Consider the following 17,938-nt stretch of genomic DNA (forward strand, 5'->3'; position numbering starts at 1 on the left):
CCTCTGCCTGTCCTCTCCCTTCTATCACCCGGTCTCTACCAGCCCGCATCCACACCAAACATTCCAGTTAAATTCCTTCCTGGAGCTCAGCGCGTGGCCACGGAGTGAAGAGGAGGGTGCTTAAAGCCAAAGGCATCACTCACCATCCTCTCTGTCCCAATGTGACGTGACACATGGACCCACATGTTCCAAGGGCTTAAAGGAACAACCCCCTCAAATCAGGAGGTCCTTGTGCCTGTGCCTTTGGTTGGGGGTCACTCCTACCTCCTTCCCTCCCTTTGCACTGAGGCCCCCAGATCCCAGATCCTTGGGCTGACCTGAGGCCTGTGTGCTTCTGTCTGACGCCAGGATTTCCCTCTGCTTTCCTAGCCCCCCTGGGCACCCAGAGGGAGGTTCCTCTAGAACAAACAGGTTCTAAGGGACATCTGTCTCTCCTCTGCAGTCTCTTCCCATATTCAAGCCGATGCGATTGTGTCTTCAGCCAGTGACTGCAAAGAAGCCACAAGGATGGGAAAGGGTCTGGCGTTTCGGTGTCCCTTACTCTTGTGGGGAGAATAAGGCAGAGGTGCCAGGAAACGTATTTCTAGGCTGGGTGTAATTGTCAAAGCCCCTCATTGTGTCTACAGGGTTGGTTTTCTCTAGAGTTTTCTGTTTCCTGTAAGTACTGTCTTGCGTGTGTGTGTGCATGTGTGCATGTGTGTGTCCTTCCTCGGGTCCTGTAAAGCCTTTCAGTCATAACAATAACTCAGCCTGATGTCAGGGCTAATTTACACTTCCTGGCTTGATGGCTTGATGCCACAGGATGCTAGCTTTCTCCTCTACCCAAGTCCTCTGTTGCCTTCACAAGCCAGCTGTGGCTGAAGACAGTGGACATGTCAGGTAAGCCAGCAATGAGGACTCAGTTTCAAGCTGCTGATTGCCCAGACCCACACCAGTGGAGTTTCTGGGTAACAGATAAGTCTTGACTGAGTGGCAAGCAGGGATTCCTCTAGAAAAGCAAACTTTGCTCATGGAGGGGCACCCGAAGACACAGAAAGAGAGCAGGATGAGGAGGCATACGAGCCTTGTAATTAAATCTATAATAAACTAATTGCATGGAAATTTGCACGAGAGAACATTTCCCCCTTCTATCCCAGCACATAGTTTGGCTGCTTAGGGCTAATGATTAGAATGCTAGCAGTCACCCAGGCCTCCCACTTTACAGAACAGAAAATAAAGTCCAGAGAGGTGAAGTGAATTTTCCAAGGTCACATAGCCCTCTAATACGGGGGATAGGATAGCCCTCTATTAGGAACCTGGGGGGATACATGATTTCTTCTAACCCTGGGCCAGCACTTGTCCTGCTGCATCGGTAGTTTTCAAAGATTTTATTTTCTTAAGTAGGGACTCCTTCTCTCTATACCTCAAGTGAAACTGTACGTGATCTAAAACAGATCAAGGTGGTCCTCCTACTGAATTTGCAGTGGAGTGAGCCTCCCAGAGCCCCACCTGCTTTAGCTCTGGAAGGTCTTCTGGGAGATCCCAAGGCATCGGGACACTGAAATTTACACCACCAGTCCTAACAATAGTAAGCCCTCAGGACAGCTTCGTTTCCACACGGTTCCAGGCACTTCTCTGGGGGCTTTTGCATGTATTAGATCGTTGGATCTCCAGAAAGCCCTGTGAGCGTGTACCCTGATGGGGGCTGCAGGTGCTTTGCGGAGCTCTGTCATCTACACATCCTGGCAGGCAGCCAGGCAGCAGGAACCTGGGATCTTGACATGGGATCGTTGCTAGTTGAGGTGATTTCTTGCACACATGCACTCTGTCCCCACGTGGGTGATCCTGTCCTAGCAACCCAGCTCATCCCTGTCCTTCCTTCCCATTCTCATGTCATGTCATGGCCCCCTCTCCCCACGGGTGTGGAGAAGGCATGGCTCCAGCTCGGGCAACTCTGTAGGCTTGCAGAGCCCACGACAACCGTGTGATCTGATCCAAAGGCAAACTGGTGGCCTGTGGGTTGGATGCACCCTGAAGATCTAGTCCATTTGCATGCACAGCTGTTCTGCACAGGAGTCTGCAAAACAGACTCCTTCCAAGCAGTCGTTTCATCATGCTTCTAGACTCTATGGGTCCTAGGAATGGAGACTAAGGACAGAAAGAATGGCTTGTCTCTGTTTCATGATGTAAGCGGTCTCTGCTGGGAAGACTGAAAACAGGGTTGGGGATGGGCAGGTAGAAGTGGGTGGGTATGGGTGGTGTGACTCATTGGTTGGGGGCTGGAATCAGACTGGCTCACCTTCACTCCAGAGGTTACTCCTGGCTGTCAGCCAGAACTCTTCCCTATGGCTTTTCCACATGGGGTGGTTTGGGCTTCCTCACAAGATGGCGGCCAAGTGTCCAGCTCAAGCATCCTAAGAGAACTGGACAGAAACTATATGATCTTTTATGACTGTATTGGTCTCTTAGGGCTGTCATAACAAACTATACAGTGTGGTGACTTAACAGAAATTAATTCTCATAGAGAATTCAAAATCAAAATCAAGTTCAAAATCAAGCTATCAACTCAGTTGGTTTCTTCTGAGGTTACAAGGGAGAAGCTGCTCCATGCTCCCTCTCAGCTTCTGGTGGACTCGGGCATCCCTCGGCTTGTAGACCCGTCATCCTAATCCTGTGTCTTCCCTTGGCCCACTTCCTGCATCTCCACACTGTCTTCCTTCGATGCCTATCTGTCTCTGTGTCCAGTTTCCCTTTTCATAAGGATGCCAATTATCTTGGATCAGAACCTACCTCCTCTTAACCTGATGATCTATAAAGACTCTATTTTTAAAGAAGGTCACATTCACGGGTCTTGTGGGTTAGGACTTGGACATCTTTTAGGGTGTCTTTTAGCTCATCCCATGACAATGATCTTCAAAGTCACATAGCAGGGCACCTAGGTGGCTTAGCTGGTTAAGCGTCTGCCTTTGGCTCAGGTCATGCTCTCAGGGTCCTGGTCCCACATCAGGCTCTCAGTTCAGGGGGGAGTCTGCTTCTCCCTCTCCCTCTGCCTGCTGCTCCCCCTGCTTGTGTGCTCACTTGCTCTCTCTCTCGGTCAAATAAATAAATAAAATCTTTTAAAAAGGTCAAATAGCCTCACTTCTACTGTAGTCCTATGCCCTTCCCACCCAGGTTCAAGGGGAGGGCTCCACCTTTGGGTAGAAGGGTATCAGAGGTACCTTATAAGAAGAGCACATGTGATGGGAGACCTACTACAATCATTTGGGGAAGATACGATCTGCCACAACAAAGCTTGCTATATATATATGTATATATGTATATGTGATTGCTAACATTTAGGCTTAAGGAAATTTACATAAAATATGGGTTTCTGGATCTTGAAGAATCAGAAAAGCCTAGAACATGGGGCTCTCACCCTGCCTCACCCCCTCCCAGTGGCAGCAGTCAGGGAGAGCTGCCCCTTTCAGGAGGCAGCGGGTTCTTCAGCTTGACCCACTTCCTGAGCGCCCTTCTCTGAGGGCCATTGTCAGCTGTCATCTTGTCACTGTGCATCACTGTGCGTCCCTTACACTCAGCCTGCTTCTCTCCTATATGGCCTTGAGGCCCACTCCCGGGGCCGTGGAGGGTGTCCCGTTCAATGGTCCAGGTTGTGCTGAGGAAGCTCCCCGGGGCAGGACCCCAAGAACTACCCCCTCAGGAGAAGCGGCCGGTGTCACGACAGAAACCACTGCACCCCCACCCCAAGAGCTGACAAGAGGGCCACGGAAAGGAGCCAGCTTCTGATTCAGGGCCCAGTGTATGCAGGGCGGGTCTAGACAGGAGGACAAGGCTGGACAAGCTCAGACAGCCGGCTGATTACAGAGGGCAGGGTGAGGAGGAGTGGGGAGGTGAGCTGGAAAACTGCAAACAGATGTGGTCATATTCCCTCTAGCCCCGCCCCTAGGGTCGGCCCCTCCCCCAAGGTCGGCCCCGCCCCTGCCTATTTCCTTCCAAGAAATGACGTGGGGGCCACTTCTGAGATGGCTTCTCTGACTTCCCACCATTCCCATCTGTTTTCTAGAACCCTCCGGATGTTTCCTGCTATTGGCCAAACCCCTTTACAACTCATGTCACTAAAGTAAACAATCCAAGATTTGCCAACTGTAGTTCAATGTCATCCTGGGAGCCTTGAACTAGAGCAGTAATTTTCTCGGCAGGAGAGACCATGGATGGGAAGCAGTCCAGCACTGGGAGTCAGAGGAGAGGCTCTAGCTCTGGGTCTCAGGCAGGAGTGTGGGCAGCTCCCTTTACCCCCAGGAGCTCTCTTCTAGCTGGAACCTGGGGTATTTTGGCTGGGGCAGTCCCCAGGCATCGGGGGTATCCCTGACCACCCAGGCCCTGAACTTCAGGCAGGTTCCTTGGCCTCTCTGTGTTTCAGTTCCTGCCTTTGTGAGACAAAATGAGTTAATTTATGCAAAGCGGCTAGGAAAGCATTCAGCCAAGGGTGAGCTCTTGCTCGTGTGTACCCATGTCCTTGACCGCACCTGGGTGTCTTCCATCTAGTGATGCACTGTTGTGTTCTAGCAAAAGATTGGGAATGTGGAGCCTTGCTTTGTGAGGCTGTGAGGTGTCCCCAGGTACCAGGCACTGTGCCAGACCCAAACAACCAGGTAGGTCCAGCCACTCCCTCTGCACTTACCCAGCAATGGCCACAGAGGGAGAGAGGGCCTCCCCCCACCGCCTGAGTTATGGTCACGGGCATCTGTGATTAATATTTTGCAGATTGGTGGTGGGTGAGGGTTTTTCCTGACCTCAGGGAATGACTGTTATTTGGCTCTTACTGAGAGGTGGAAACAATTTAAGAAGGGGGAGGTTGGGGAGAAACAGGAAAACAAGCATCCCATAGTTGCCAATTTCATTCAGGGCTGGCTGGTGCTTTTGTACAGAAAGCTAAGACAGCCGGGGGAGGGAGCAGGAGGGAGGCGTGAGGTCTGGGAAGTGCCTGGTCCTGGGAAGGAGGCCAGCCAGCCGGTGCGAGTCTGTTGAACCTAAACCCTCCAAGATAAAAGACACACATTGGAGCTCCAAGGAGAGCCATGGCACGTTCCCTGGGGCCACGATAACAAAGGACTATAGATGGGGGGGGGTGGCTGAGACCAACACAATTTTATTCTCTCCTGTTCTGATGGCTGGAGGTCCAAAATCAAGGTGTCCACAGGACCACACTCGCTCCGAAGGTTCTAGGGGAGGCTCCTTCCTGGCCTCCTCCAGCTTCTGGTGGCTCCTATAGTCCTTGGCATTCTTGGCTTGCAGAAGCGCCATTCCCATCTGTGTTCACATGACCTTCCCTGCGTTGTGTGTCTCTCTGTGTCCGCTCCTCTTATAAGGACACCTGTCATTGGATTTAAGGCCCACCCTACTCCGGTATGACCTCACCTTAAATAATTGTATTTGCAAAGACCCTACTTCAAGATAAGGTCACATTCTGAGCTTCCAGGTAGACATGGATTTCAGGGGAACAGGAGTCAACCTACTATAGCACCTTTGACTCCCTTACCTGGGGGTCACGCCATAGAGGTTCTAGCATACATGGACTTGACCGGAAGCCACTTTAGAACTGGGTTCAGCAAACTCCACTTGTTTTTATATGACCCGTGCGCTAAAAATTTTTACATTTTTAAATGATTCAGAAAAAATACAAACCAGAGTGATATGGCAGTACACGTCAGAAGTATAGAAAATTCCAATTTCCATGTCCCTAAATAAAATTGATCAGAATATAGCTACCCATTCATGTATATATCATCTTTGGCTCCTTCCTTGCTAGGACAGGGACTATGGGGCTGGAAAAGCCTGAAATATTGACCACTCGGCCCTTTAGGGAAAACGTGAATGTTCACCCCTGTGAACGTCACTATCCTGAAACAATGTTTCCTGCCTGACATGAATCCATCCAGAAAGATCCGTCCAGGTCGAGCAGGGTCTGACCCCTGGCTGGAGGAAGCTTGGTGGTTAAGGGGCAGTGGTGGTTGGGGGGGGGGGGGGAGGTGTCGTGCACCATGAAGCCAGCCAGGCCTGGGGTCCAGTCCTGGCTCTCGCACTTACCTGGCTTTCCCTGTCTGGGTGTCCTTCTCTGGTAAAAGGGCAGAGGCGAATTCCTGTGTCAGGGGGCCGCTGTGAGCATTAGCGAAGGGCAGAAAGGGACCTTCAGCACAGTGCCGGATGTGGTGTGTGGTCAGCAAAGGTCAGCTGCTGTCATTGTCCTGCTGCCCGGGCTGGCGCAGGAGACTGCCGCCAGCTGAAAGTCAAAGACCTTCTCAATTCCCGAATACACCAGAAAATCCCACCTACTCTGGCAGAAGCTCCCAGCAAGCTTAACTGGGTCTAATTCCACTCTTCATCAACTTTGAGAAAAGAGTAAGAGAGTCGGGTGGAAGCGTGGAACTTTCCATGGGGACATCAGCAGTCGGGAGACACCCAGAAGCGCTGCTGTGGGCCCGCCAGCCCCCATGTGACCTTCCTGTCCATCTTGCTCTGGGCCTTCCGGGGGGAGGCCGGCCCGCACGGACCGCATCCCAGTGTCCTCTGAGTACCTGCTGAATTTGGATCACAAGGAGCCTGGACAGGAGACTGGAGGACGGACAGAAGGGGGGCCAGGCCCAGACTGGGAAACGGTGCTTCTTGAGCTCCCCACTGGCCCCTGGGTGGCATCTCTCTCTCCATTCAACCTCCTCCGTCTGCAGGTTCCAGTAACTTCCTCTTCCGTCCTCTGCAGGCCTGCGCGGGTAATGGCACCAGGTGTTCTTAACTTTGGGTCTCGTGGGTTTCCTTGAGCTCCTCTGCTGCAACTTTGTGACATTTTCCTTAAACGGTCCTAATTTGAGTGTACTCTTGGTTTCCAGCACGACTGATAACACTCTGAAAGGCGGGCTTCACTCTTCCCCCTGGGACACCCCCCCTCCACCCTATGTCTACAATTCAGGAGTTTTCTATGGATGTGATTTCCAGCTAGGATGGGGCCTGAGGCAGGTAGAACACGGTTTGTTAAGGGATTGGAAGTCAGGACAGATTGAGCCGGAATTGTGCCCAAAGCCAGAAGCTCTTGGATGATTCCCCACGAGTGTCATGTTATCCGTGAACAATAGCAGTGATCTCTTACATGTGTTGAGTGGTGTACAGCTTACCAATTAGGTTCCCATGTAATCCTACTTCTAATACCCACACACCTTCCAGTGGGGAAGATAGAGCCGTTTCTGGCATCTTCCACTTTCTGGAAAAGGACACTGAGGTTCTAAAATTTTGTGTGAGTACCCGCCTCTGGTATGGAGTTAGGATTTGAGCCAGGTGGGTGACTTAGCAAATAAAAATAGAGGACGCCCAGTTAACTTGGAAGTTCAGGTCACAACAAATAATGTTGCATGGGATAAACACATGCCACGCAAATCTGGGGCGGGTTGCCCTCTATCCAGTGGCCCTACCCAATGTCACAAATCATCCGTCAGGCTGGGGGAGTGGGAGTAGAGATGGTGGGGAAGGCCCCATCCAAGGAGGATGTGTTTCTTGTCTCGTAGGCAACTGTTGGCAAGACTGCTGCGTCAGAACAATCTAGGCAGAGCTGTGTCCCGCAGACATCAATGCCTGTGTCCCAGAGCCATGGTTGGGAGATCCAGAGAGAGGGCAGCACAGACCTTCAAGAATCAGGACATAGGGTCTGGGACAACAAGAGGGATGAGATTCCCTCTGAATCTGGGGTCACAGTGTCCCATCCTGGGTGCAGTGGAGCAGAGCAGGAGATACAGCCCCGCAGGAAACCTGACTCGCTGGTTTTCAGTGCCATTCCCCTTGTCCCAAAACCCAGCTTGTGTCCAGGAGATGGTCCCTTCTGTTCTCCCAGACCTTCAACTTGGCAGTCCAAGAGCCCAACTGTTGGAGGGGCTGGAGGCTAGACCCCGCTTAGCTGTCCAGTATCACTCATCAGTGGGAGGTCGGGGGAGGACAGATGATTAAGAAACGAAGTGAAAGGGACATTACTAATAATCACATCAGGACAATATGTGTAAAACAGGACCTAGAGTGACCCTGTGTATCAGCCCCTTTATCTGGGCCCCAGAGGAGCTGCTCCCAACCCTTTCAAGGCCATGTTGCTGAGAGCAGTTGGAGCAGAGGGGACGGTGCAGCCAGAAGCCCCCCACAACCTTGTAGCCCCGTGGCCCGAGCTGCCTGTGAAATGAAGGCCACGAGCAGAAGCCTCCTGCTGGTCAATCCAGAGTCAGGCTGGTGCTATACTGGGCCCATGTCCGTGCAACCAGCATCCAGGATAGCAAATTCCAGAAGGGTCATGCTGAGGATCCCCTTAAAGCAAGGAATCATGTTCTTTTGAGTTTGAGCCCTGTGTTATCTGGGGTAACTCTGGCCCTGGTGGCAGCTCTAGCTGAGTAGTGATAAACCCCAATGCAAAGAGCCTGGTTGACTTGGATGATGGTCAATGTTGGGAGGAAACATGATTGTCTGTCCTGTGTCCCTGCTTGGCTCGCTAGAGCCCCACAGCCCCCAAGGGGGAAGAGTGGTAAGGTCTCCCGGGTTTCCTGGAGCCGGTCAGGGCCAGCGCTGGAGAAAGGAGGTTGTGACTGGTGGTGGGAGGCTTGGGGTAGGTGGTGGGGCAGCCCATCTTGGGTCGGATGGAGCCAGTCGGCTTGAGCCACCTGGAGCTGACAGCTTAGGCTGACCCAAGTCTCTTTTCCCTCCTACCTTCCTGCGCTGCGCCTTAACAGAACCCCCTTCCCAGCCCGTAACCTCCAGGCTTCAGTACCTCTTCCCTGCCAGACACTAGGATGCTGGAAAGAAAAAGAGTAGCCACTTTCTCCACCTGCTGACTGTAGCCAAGCCTCATGGCCAAAGGGCTTTGCCGGCAAGAAGGGGAAATCAAAAGAAGAAGTTCCTGTGATAGTTCGGGACAGAGGAGCGGGGCTGGGGGTGCTGGTTGGGAGTGGAAGGTTGGTGGGGGCGGGGGCTTCTCTGGAGGTCCCCTCTCTCGAAGAGGTTATTTCCCTACACTTAGTTGCAGGAGTCTGATGTCGGAAGAGGCAGAAGTTGTACCCATCCCACAGATGGGGTAGCAGAGGCTGGTCAAGGTTGAGCTCAAGTTCCAGGGTAAGTGGAAATTTGTGAGAACCGAGGTCTGCGGAACTCGTGCTCTCTTTGGTGAACCTCCCCAATCCAGAGTGCTTTTCCCAATTAGTCACCCTGGGGAAGTTTAAGGAAAGGAGGGTCACTGGATGCCGAGAGGCTTTTCCTGGTGTTTTCCAGGTGAGGTTACCTGGGAAAGAGTGCTGTGTCTAATCCACACCGGAGTACGCCCTCCCACCATGCCTCCTCGGCTTTGGAGAGCGTCTTCCCCTCCTGTCTTCCCTTCTTTCTTAGCAGATTCACTTTTCTCATTTTGGGGGGGGGGCAGACACTCTTTTGGGTAACGGAGCTGGAGGCCGCCCAAGTCCTCGCTGGCCAGTTGCAGCGAGGGGAGGAGCCAGTCTGGGATTAGAACGGAGTGAGGAAGAACTTTGGAATTAAAGATGACAACGGGGGGAAAAAAATCACAATGAGACGTCTCCTGGGTGTAGAATAAACGTTCCACCAGAAAGATACGCCTTTCGGTGTTCAAAACCTTTCAAGTCCCATTACTTTCTTTGATCTTTTCATTGATCAAATTGCTGGTAGATCTCGTCCCCCCGAGAAAGCTAAGAAGCACTTCGTTGGCAAGGGCCTGTTCTAGAACCCGAGCGGACTCTTCTGAATCCAGTTTCTAGAGTGCCTTCAGGGTTAGGACCCGGCACCCCAGCATTCTCCAATCAGTTGGAGTGGAGTGGCATGTAATGTGGGGGTAGGGCTCCAAATTCTGTGTAAGATAAAGACTAGGTGTAGTTCAAATTACCCTTGAAAACCCCCTCATCACCTTGAAAATCAGTCAAGTCCAGGATGCACGGTTTGTACTGTCACGTGCACGGAAGCCCTCTCCTCTGCCTTCCACTCAGCCTGCCAGCCTTATAGCTTCTCTGTATTTTCTCTGCAACCGTGAAGCTGTCCATAGTCTCCTGAATCCTGAAGGCTAGTAACGGGCTGCTTTCTGAGGCCCGTATTCTTTCTGCTCTACCGAATCAAGTTGTTATGTTTATAAAGATTCAATTATCACTGTTCCCAAACTTGTTTTTGCCAGTTGTACTCTTTATAGTAATTACATAATTTAATTCAATATGATGTCATGGATAAGAGTGCAAAAGAATAGTTTTTTTTTTGAAAATTCTACTGAATGGTTTGATCAAAGAGTGGCAAAAATGAAAGGGCGTGTTGTATTGGTCGTGGACGAGCCCTGTAGAAAAATTAGGGAAATAATAAACAAATACAGGATTCTGCTGTTACAGCAATCCAGTTTCTACCATAGATTCTCCATAGGTGCCCATGTGTTTTGAGCACAGCGGTTTGCCCTTTGAGATCCTGTCTCTCTCTCTCTCCCTTTTTTTTTTTAAAATAAAGATTTTATTTATTTATTTGACAGAGAGAGCAAGAGAGCAAGAGCACACAAGCAGGGGGAGCCGCAGAGGGAGAGGGGGGTAGCAGGCTCCCAACTGAGCAAAGAGCCTGACATGGGGCTGGATCCCAGGACCCCGGGATACCAACCTGAGCCCAATGCAGACGCTTTACAGACGGAGCCACTCAGGTGCCCTGTGACTTCCCATCTCTCATGGATCTGTGAATTGCTGTTGCTTCTTTAGTTTGCTGGACTTTTCACTGGTGAAGACGGAGTGGGCACTTCTAAGCGCACTGCTCGTAGAACTGGACACTGCAAGCCCTTGATCTATGATTTCTACACATTTTTGCTTTATTTTAAAGAAATAGACTAGAACTCACTGACAACCCATGATAGAGGTGATTTATGTAAGAAAAGCAACAAAGACTGTATCCACGGAGCCCCTTCTTGAGAAAAGAAAAAAGCTATGGCCCAACATGAACAGATTGGCGAATGAATTTACATGTGTGTTTTAAGAAAAAAATAGTATATAAGGGTGTATGTATGTAGATTTTTAAAAATCCCCTGCTTTCATCGTTTGGATTAGCTGAGTAGCCCCCGTAGGAGCGTCTGATGTACATTACGCCACCGACTTTGTAAAGGTGCTCATCGCGTGGCCTCCCGTGGGCTGCCCACGTCATTTGTCCTTCGCCCCTTTCCTGTTTGAATCTGGCTGCCTGTGGGAGAAATGTGGGATCCTGCCACACCACAGCACTCATCAGCTCAGCCAGCCAAGCCCTCCCTCTCAGCCCGGGAGGATGGACAAGGGTAGTTCCACCAAGCACCACGGCGCCTCTTACCCGACCCACGCTACGGTCCGGGGGGCTGGCTTGGAAGGAATGAAGATGAACACAGGCGAGGAACGTGCCTCAAAACAGCGCAGAGGCCGCGCACGTCTCTGGAGCCAGACCGCTTTGGCACACACCCCGGCTTTTCCAGCTGTGGACGGCATGCCCCTTAAACGCTCCCCGATTCGGTTCCCCTCCTGAAGGTGCTCTCGCAGGACTCCCCGAGTTAATGATGAACGTAAAGTGGTGAGAACAGCGTCTGGCCGCGTAAACAGCACACGTGTGAGCCATCGTTACGAATCAGGGCCATTTTGCCTCTCACTTGGTGTCCTCTGAGTGACTCTTACCCTAAAAGCATAAAGTAAGTAAAATAGCGCACTTCCCTTGAAGGCACGGACGTCCACTCACCTATGAATTAAGAAGGCAAGTGAGTGGGACCTTTGTCACTGCAAGGACACAGCCTGGCTGACAAGGGATGTTGGAGGAGAAGATGGCTTCAGCCTAATGCGAGGGTAGCGGTCCCCACTTACCTTCCAGGGAAGAGAAGAAAAAAATGTCGTTTCAGAACTCCAAAAAAAAAAAAAAAAGTTTATTTATAAAATACTGACAAGTTTGACAGGCCATGGGACATCTCGTGGTATATATTTCAAATCAATTTCTTTCTTACCTTTCATTTAAAAAATAAACCTGCTAACAAGCTATAGGACATATAGATATATTTTTTTTTCTTATAGATAGACACCTGCCACAATGAATACTCTCCCCATAATTTTTCATTATATCTTTTAAATCAAAAAATAAAGATTTGTGTTGGTTTTTGTTTTTGGAGTCTCTATGTGTAAAGAAAGGTAACACGTTTGGATGCTTTTGGTTATTCTTACGGAAACAAAGAGAAGGGAGTGGTCCCAAGAGAGGTCATCTGTGCTCCGGGTGGGTGGCCAGGTTTGCCACTGGGCAGGACCATACAGAGGCACTCGGATTGGGCGGCGGCTGCTGCTCGGGGGGAAGGGGGGAGGGTTCCCCCTTCCTGCCCTCCGGCCCCTCACGCCATGGGCACCATGGGGAGGTGAGGGGAGCCCCTGCCCAGAATGGGCTCTGGGAGGCTCTGGCACCTTTAGAAGCTCTGCCCAGGGAGGTGCGGGCAGAGACAGAAGGCCTCGAGGCAGCGGTGCTCTGGGAGGGGCAGCCAGAAGTGTCCTTGTTTCTTCTGAGTCACGGCAGTGTCTGGTGAGGGAATGGGAAGGGAAGCCTGGGTTTGCAAGCTACCTGGGGCCCTGCGACCAGAGCCGCTTTTTGGTTCGTCTTGGCAGTCTGGGTGCTGAGCTGCTGTGCACGCCAAAGGCATGGCCGCGGGGGGTTGGGCAGTGCTGGGGTGCCAAGCAGAGGCCTTTGGGTGCGACACCAGATTTCCCTGGGGCACCATGAAGCAAGAGCCAAAGGACAGAGAGGTGTCCTGCTATGAACCGTCTTCAGGTAATCACACAGACAGGCCCCGGCATCACTGGCCCAGGGAGGTTCCCAGTTACCCACGGGCAGTGCCCAGCACATCCTTCTAATGCGGCCGGGAGTCCGTGTGGGGGGCCAGGAGCCCCCACTGCCCCAGCAGATATGTAAACGAGGGCAGGGGTGTCCTCTAAGAAATCTAGAGCTCCATGGCTGGACACCTGGTCTTCCAGATGAGGTTGGGGCAGGGGTGGGGGGTGGGTGGATATTGACTGAGGGCTGGACTTTCACCTTGGGCCCCGCTCACCTTCCGGCTGGTGCAGTGTCCTTGCCCCCTGAGACAACAGATCCCAGCTGCCTTCCGGTGGGAGGGACCCCGGCGGCCCGGGCCTCACAGGGGACGGCCAGCTTTGGCTGTCAGAAGGAGCCAGAAGCCTCTCTGCGAATACACACCCGGATGCGTGTTCTGCGCATACGTGTGCACATGTGTGTGTGAGCCCCGGCGTGCACGGGCACCGTGCCAAGTATGCATGGGTGTGTCCGCGGGGGCGTGCAGGGGCAGTGCCCCAGGCGGTTCACGAAAGGCAAAGGAAATCCGGCCTCACGTGCCGTACACACACGTGCGCACACGCACACACGGCCTCACACGTCCCGCATCCTCCCCTCTCCCCACACACACCCAGAGCCCTCCCTGCGCTGGGCTCGACTCATTCCCTAACGCAAGCTGGGAGCTTCCATAAACGGCTACACACACTGCCGACAAGGAAAGGATGAGGGTGTTAAAAAAAAGAGATGAAAAGGGAGGAGGGTGCGGGAGACTACAGGCGGCCTCCGGCAGACGGGCTGCTAAGGAGACGCCAGCTGTGTACAGGGCAGGGCTGGGGCCCGTGTCCTCACGGCCGGGGCCAGTGCGCATCTCCCCCAGAGCCCCTCGTGGAGAAGCCTATTCTGGGTCTGGCTGTGGAGACGTCTGCCGGCATCCCCGAGGGGCTGAGGGCTTGGGGGCTGCGTCCTTCCCGCAGACCCCTGGCCTGGCTCCCACCCGCCACCGGGGATGCTGGGCCCCCGTGGGGCTCCGTGCAGACCTTCACTTTGCTTGGCTTGCTCCCCAAATCTTTCTCTCAGGCATCCCCTAACCATTCCCGCACCCAGGAGATGGGGCCTGTGTGTGGCACCCCCAGAAAGCCCCGTCTCATGAAGGGGCTCCACTGAACTGAAAAGGTCCACCTAGACCCACGGGGCTGGCCCGACCCCGGGGCATTCGACCCTCAATCCCTTCATCCGGGGGCTGACGGGAAGCTTCAGGCTACCACAAGTGGCTTCTTTAAAGCACATTCCTTGGAGCAGATTGTGTGTAAGACTTTGCTTCCCATCAGCTATTCTGGGCCTTGTTCTCATCTGACCTGCGCCTCCAGCCTGGCCGCGCATCTCGGAGCCGGGTCCAGTTCGGACGGGGCCCCCCCTTGCTCCGAGCCCTGGCCAGCGAACACATGACTGGGGGTTGGGTCTCTGACTCTCTGTAAACCTGGGGCTGGGCTGACCCGGCAGATTCTGGGAGCTCCGGCTTCGAGACTAGGGGCTTGGCTCACCCCTCTGGGCTTCTGTACCCCTGTGCTTGCCCAGGTTGGGTGTGTGTGTGTGTGGGAGGGATGTGTTTTAGATGTGGCTCGCTCTGGCTTGAGAGTGAGAGGGACCACGCACCTGGGAGTGAGTGTCCCGTCTGGCAAGGACCCAAAGGGATTTGTCTTTGAGAGGCTCTCTAGACCCCTGGGGCAGGGGAGAGGCCCCCCCTTGGCTGAACCTTCCTTACAAGTGCATGGGGGACTTGTGTGTGTGTGTCTCACAAGGAAGAGGTCTATCCAGGGATGGGGTGTGTCTGCCTCGACCGTCATTCCTCGCCCTGCTGAGCTCCCCAGTCCTGTGCCCCCTGAACTTTCTTGTCTAAGCAGCTTCCTATCAGGAGGGAAGGAGAGAAGTCAAGCTTCTTTCTTACGTTCTGATTTCCTGCCTTCATCACCCCAGTGATGCCTGGCTAGTGCCCTGTCCCTCTGCACCCCCCGGGTTCACCTCTCCTGGTCTGTGCCCGGGAAAGTGAATTCAAGTAAAGCCATGGCTGGGTTCAGCGGTGCTGTGGGGCCCGAGGGGCCCCCCCTTTTCCTTGGATTCACCATAAAAAGAACGTGTAAGAAACAAAGAGCCAGCTAGGCAGACTCTCAGCCCTTCGTTAGTTTCCTTTTTCTAAAGAAACCCAATGCCTGGTGGAGACGTTGAGCCGGGGAGGGAATAGCAAAGTGTGATGAGCAAGCCGGGGGACCAGGCTGTCTGTCTATCCATCCGTCCTTCCGTCCGAGGCCTGCCAGTGACGCACGGGTAGGGATGGGCGGGTGCCAATAGAGAAGGTGAGCTTTGCCCCCCAGGGATGCGTACCCTTGCACAGCAGCCTTGCACAGCAGCCTTGCACACCAGCAGCCAGCAGTGGCCCCAGCACACGCAAAAGAGGCAGCTATCAGGACTTCTAGAAGCTTCTCATCCCCTCGGCATGCTGCCCTACAACTCTCCGGGCCTCAGCTTTCTCGCAGCCCCCACCTCTCTCAGGCCCGGCCCAGCAGCCCCGACTCTGAACACAGTCTGCAAAGGGAGTGGCGGACCCCACAGTCTGGAGCCGATCCACCGCTGGCCCCGCACGGCCCCCCCTCACGGCTTCCTTTTGTTCCTTCTCAACACCAGTTTTGCTGGCCCTGGAATCTCTGGAAAAATAAACTCAGGAGGTGAAAAGTTGACTTGGTTTCTTGGTGTTTTTGTTTTCTGGCAGGCAGTGCGGGGAGGGGCGGACGGGGAGTGTGGTGCCGGTTTTTTCTCTTTCTTTGCCCCCTTCCGACGTCAAACGAACGAGGAAAATCCTGCTATAGGAGCCCGGGAGCCGGGGGTGAGGCTGCTGGGGGGGCGGTAGAGGGTGCTCTGCTGACTCGGGGGGTTTGGGGCGTTCTGGGGCGTTGGGGTCCGACTGGCCTTGGGCCGGAAGAGGCTGCCCTGCGGGGCGCTGCCACTGTTGGCCCCGGGGCCGTGGTCCGGCTCTCCGGAGTCGCTCTCCGTGTAGCTGTACGCCTGGGCCCGCGAGATCCCTTTCTGCTGCCGCCGCCACGAGTTGTAGTACGTGGGGTCGCTGATGTAGTGGTTGACAAAGGAGTGGGCCTTCTGGTGGGTCTGGTCGGCCTCGTACTCGCTGTCGCTTCCCTGGGAGGACGGAGAATCGGGGAGTCAGGGGCCCCTGCGGGCCAGGTGGTCCTCGTGCTTGGAGGCTGGAAGGTGGCCGGTGACCCTGTCTGAGGCTCCTAAGCCCTGGACGGGGGGCCACCGCCACCCCCATCACCACCAAGGGGGTCCGGCACCCGGTCATGCCCACCTCCCCGGCTGTCGGAGCAGATCATGGGGACGGAGCACCCACCGTGGGGCCGGCACACAGCCTGCGGGCATCTGGCGCGAACTGGAACTCGGAAGACCCGAGTTCTAATCCTTTTTTTCTGTCGTTCCCCCCACCCCCGTGGCCGTTCCCCGTTCCCTCCCCCACCCCCTCTGTGAGCGACCACCGACCTGCTTTCTGTTTCTGTGGATCTACCATACAGGCAGGGTCACAGAGTAGGGGGCGTGGGGCGCTGGCTTCCTTCACTTAGCATGTTTTCGAGGCTGACTTCATCCTGCCTTTCCATCTGTTGTAGTTCTGATGCTCGGACCCCTGGGGCCTCGCTGACTCCGAGTGGTGACGGGCTCCCGGGGCAGGTCAATCCTTGCAGCTAGTGATGCTTTTTCCTATCACGCTGCCTCACTCTCCCCTGTCCCTCGTCACCCTAGGGCTGGGTACCAGACAACCAGGGACAGCCCCTCTACCCCAGGGCCCACTGAATTTATTCAAAGAAACCGCAGCTTGCTCCCACAATGAAGGCTCCTCCCCACATGTCCCTCCTGGGCACAGGGAACCATTCCCGGGGACCCTGGTGCTTCCCTGAAACGGCCCTGCATGGTGCGATGCGTCCCCTTCTTCTTGGGAACTGTGAGTAATTCCATTTTTTAAGGGCTGTCATCCCCAATCCACTGGCCTGGCCATACCCCGATCGTAGCAAAACCTACATTTCAGAGCAGAACGTTCCTGCCTGACATACCGAGTTCCAGCCTTGATCTATCTCTGACTTACGGTGTGACTGGGGACGAGGCCAGGGCCAGACCTGCGGAGGCTCCTGGCACCGAAAGGAGATGCCGGTGCCCACCCACGTGGGATCCAGAATAAAGGCGACACTCAGTTATGAAACGAGCACGAGAAAAATATCAACAGAAGGTCCGAATTTCACACGACAGTGGCCCTGTGACTTTTTCTCGTAAAGGCAAAACATTAAATCATTCCTAAAATTGTCGCTACTCCGGTGTCCCATCATTGCTTCATCTGCCCCGGGGGAATCCGCAGGAGACAAGAGTCAGGCTGGGTTGTGAAGTAAAGCAGTATTCGCTCGTTGGTTTGGATCTGAGTCGTCGAGCTAAAAATATTGTGCGCCCCTCCCCCACGCCCAGCTCCCAGCCCTGTTTTGAGAACCAAGACGAGGACAGATGGGAGCACCCTTAGAACGCTCTGGAAGAGACATGCTCTGATTTGAGTGAGCAGTACACTCTCAGTGCAACGCAGCTCTGAAGGCCTCCCTTTGGTTACGGTGTCCCCACCCGAAGCGACACAGTCGGCACATTTGGTCAAACTACTTGGGATAAAAACCACAGCAAGAAAACCCCGTGAGCCCATGTCCCGTTCCGCAGGGAGGGCGAACAGAGAGTTGTTGACCTTGCTGCAAAGTGTCTGAGCTACGGGGAGTGCAAGGTGCACCTGCCCCCAGGAGCCCGGAGACCCATAGGGCATCTAGCCCCTCTGGGGAAAGAGCCCCAAGGTACTGAGCTCCAGCTGGGGCGGACAGGCACTCTGCTAGGCTTCGGGAGACTGTCGTTAACTTTCACACCTCGGTGCTATGGACACTACCGCTCTGAGTGCTGGGAACCCCAGTGCGGAGAGGGTGACGGCTCGTCCCAGACACGAAGAGCTGGGGGGGGGTTGGATCTGCCGGATCTTCCAAAGCCCACGATCCCCCCTCCTGCTGGGAGTTGGGAACAAGAGCCCTTCTACTCTCCCAGCTAGGATTACATCCTCCCTCCT

The 17,938-nt window shown here is 54.0% G+C and overlaps 1 protein-coding gene and 1 long non-coding RNA gene across 3 annotated transcripts in view; one reads left to right on the plus strand and one right to left on the minus strand.

Moving 5' to 3' along the window:
• The first annotated feature begins 6,280 nt into the window (after positions 1-6,280).
• LOC116576978 lies at positions 6,281-10,546 on the plus strand. Its single transcript, XR_004280354.1, has 3 exons — positions 6,281-6,743; positions 9,023-9,108; positions 10,508-10,546. It is a non-coding gene; the product is annotated as an uncharacterized LOC116576978 (long non-coding RNA).
• A 1,314-nt stretch (positions 10,547-11,860) lies between these two features.
• SDK2 (sidekick cell adhesion molecule 2) overlaps positions 11,861-17,938 on the minus strand; it is a 249,546-nt gene continuing 243,468 nt past the window's right edge. For both annotated transcript variants that reach the window (XM_032319521.1, XM_032319520.1), the window contains one exon: positions 11,861-15,984. In XM_032319521.1, the coding sequence (XP_032175412.1) occupies positions 15,631-15,984 (354 nt within the window). In that variant the 3' untranslated portion in view covers positions 11,861-15,630. The remainder of the gene's footprint in view (positions 15,985-17,938) is intronic.

This window comes from Mustela erminea, chromosome 18, assembly GCF_009829155.1.
Source record: "Mustela erminea isolate mMusErm1 chromosome 18, mMusErm1.Pri, whole genome shotgun sequence".
NCBI classification, from domain to species: domain Eukaryota; kingdom Metazoa; phylum Chordata; class Mammalia; order Carnivora; family Mustelidae; genus Mustela; species Mustela erminea.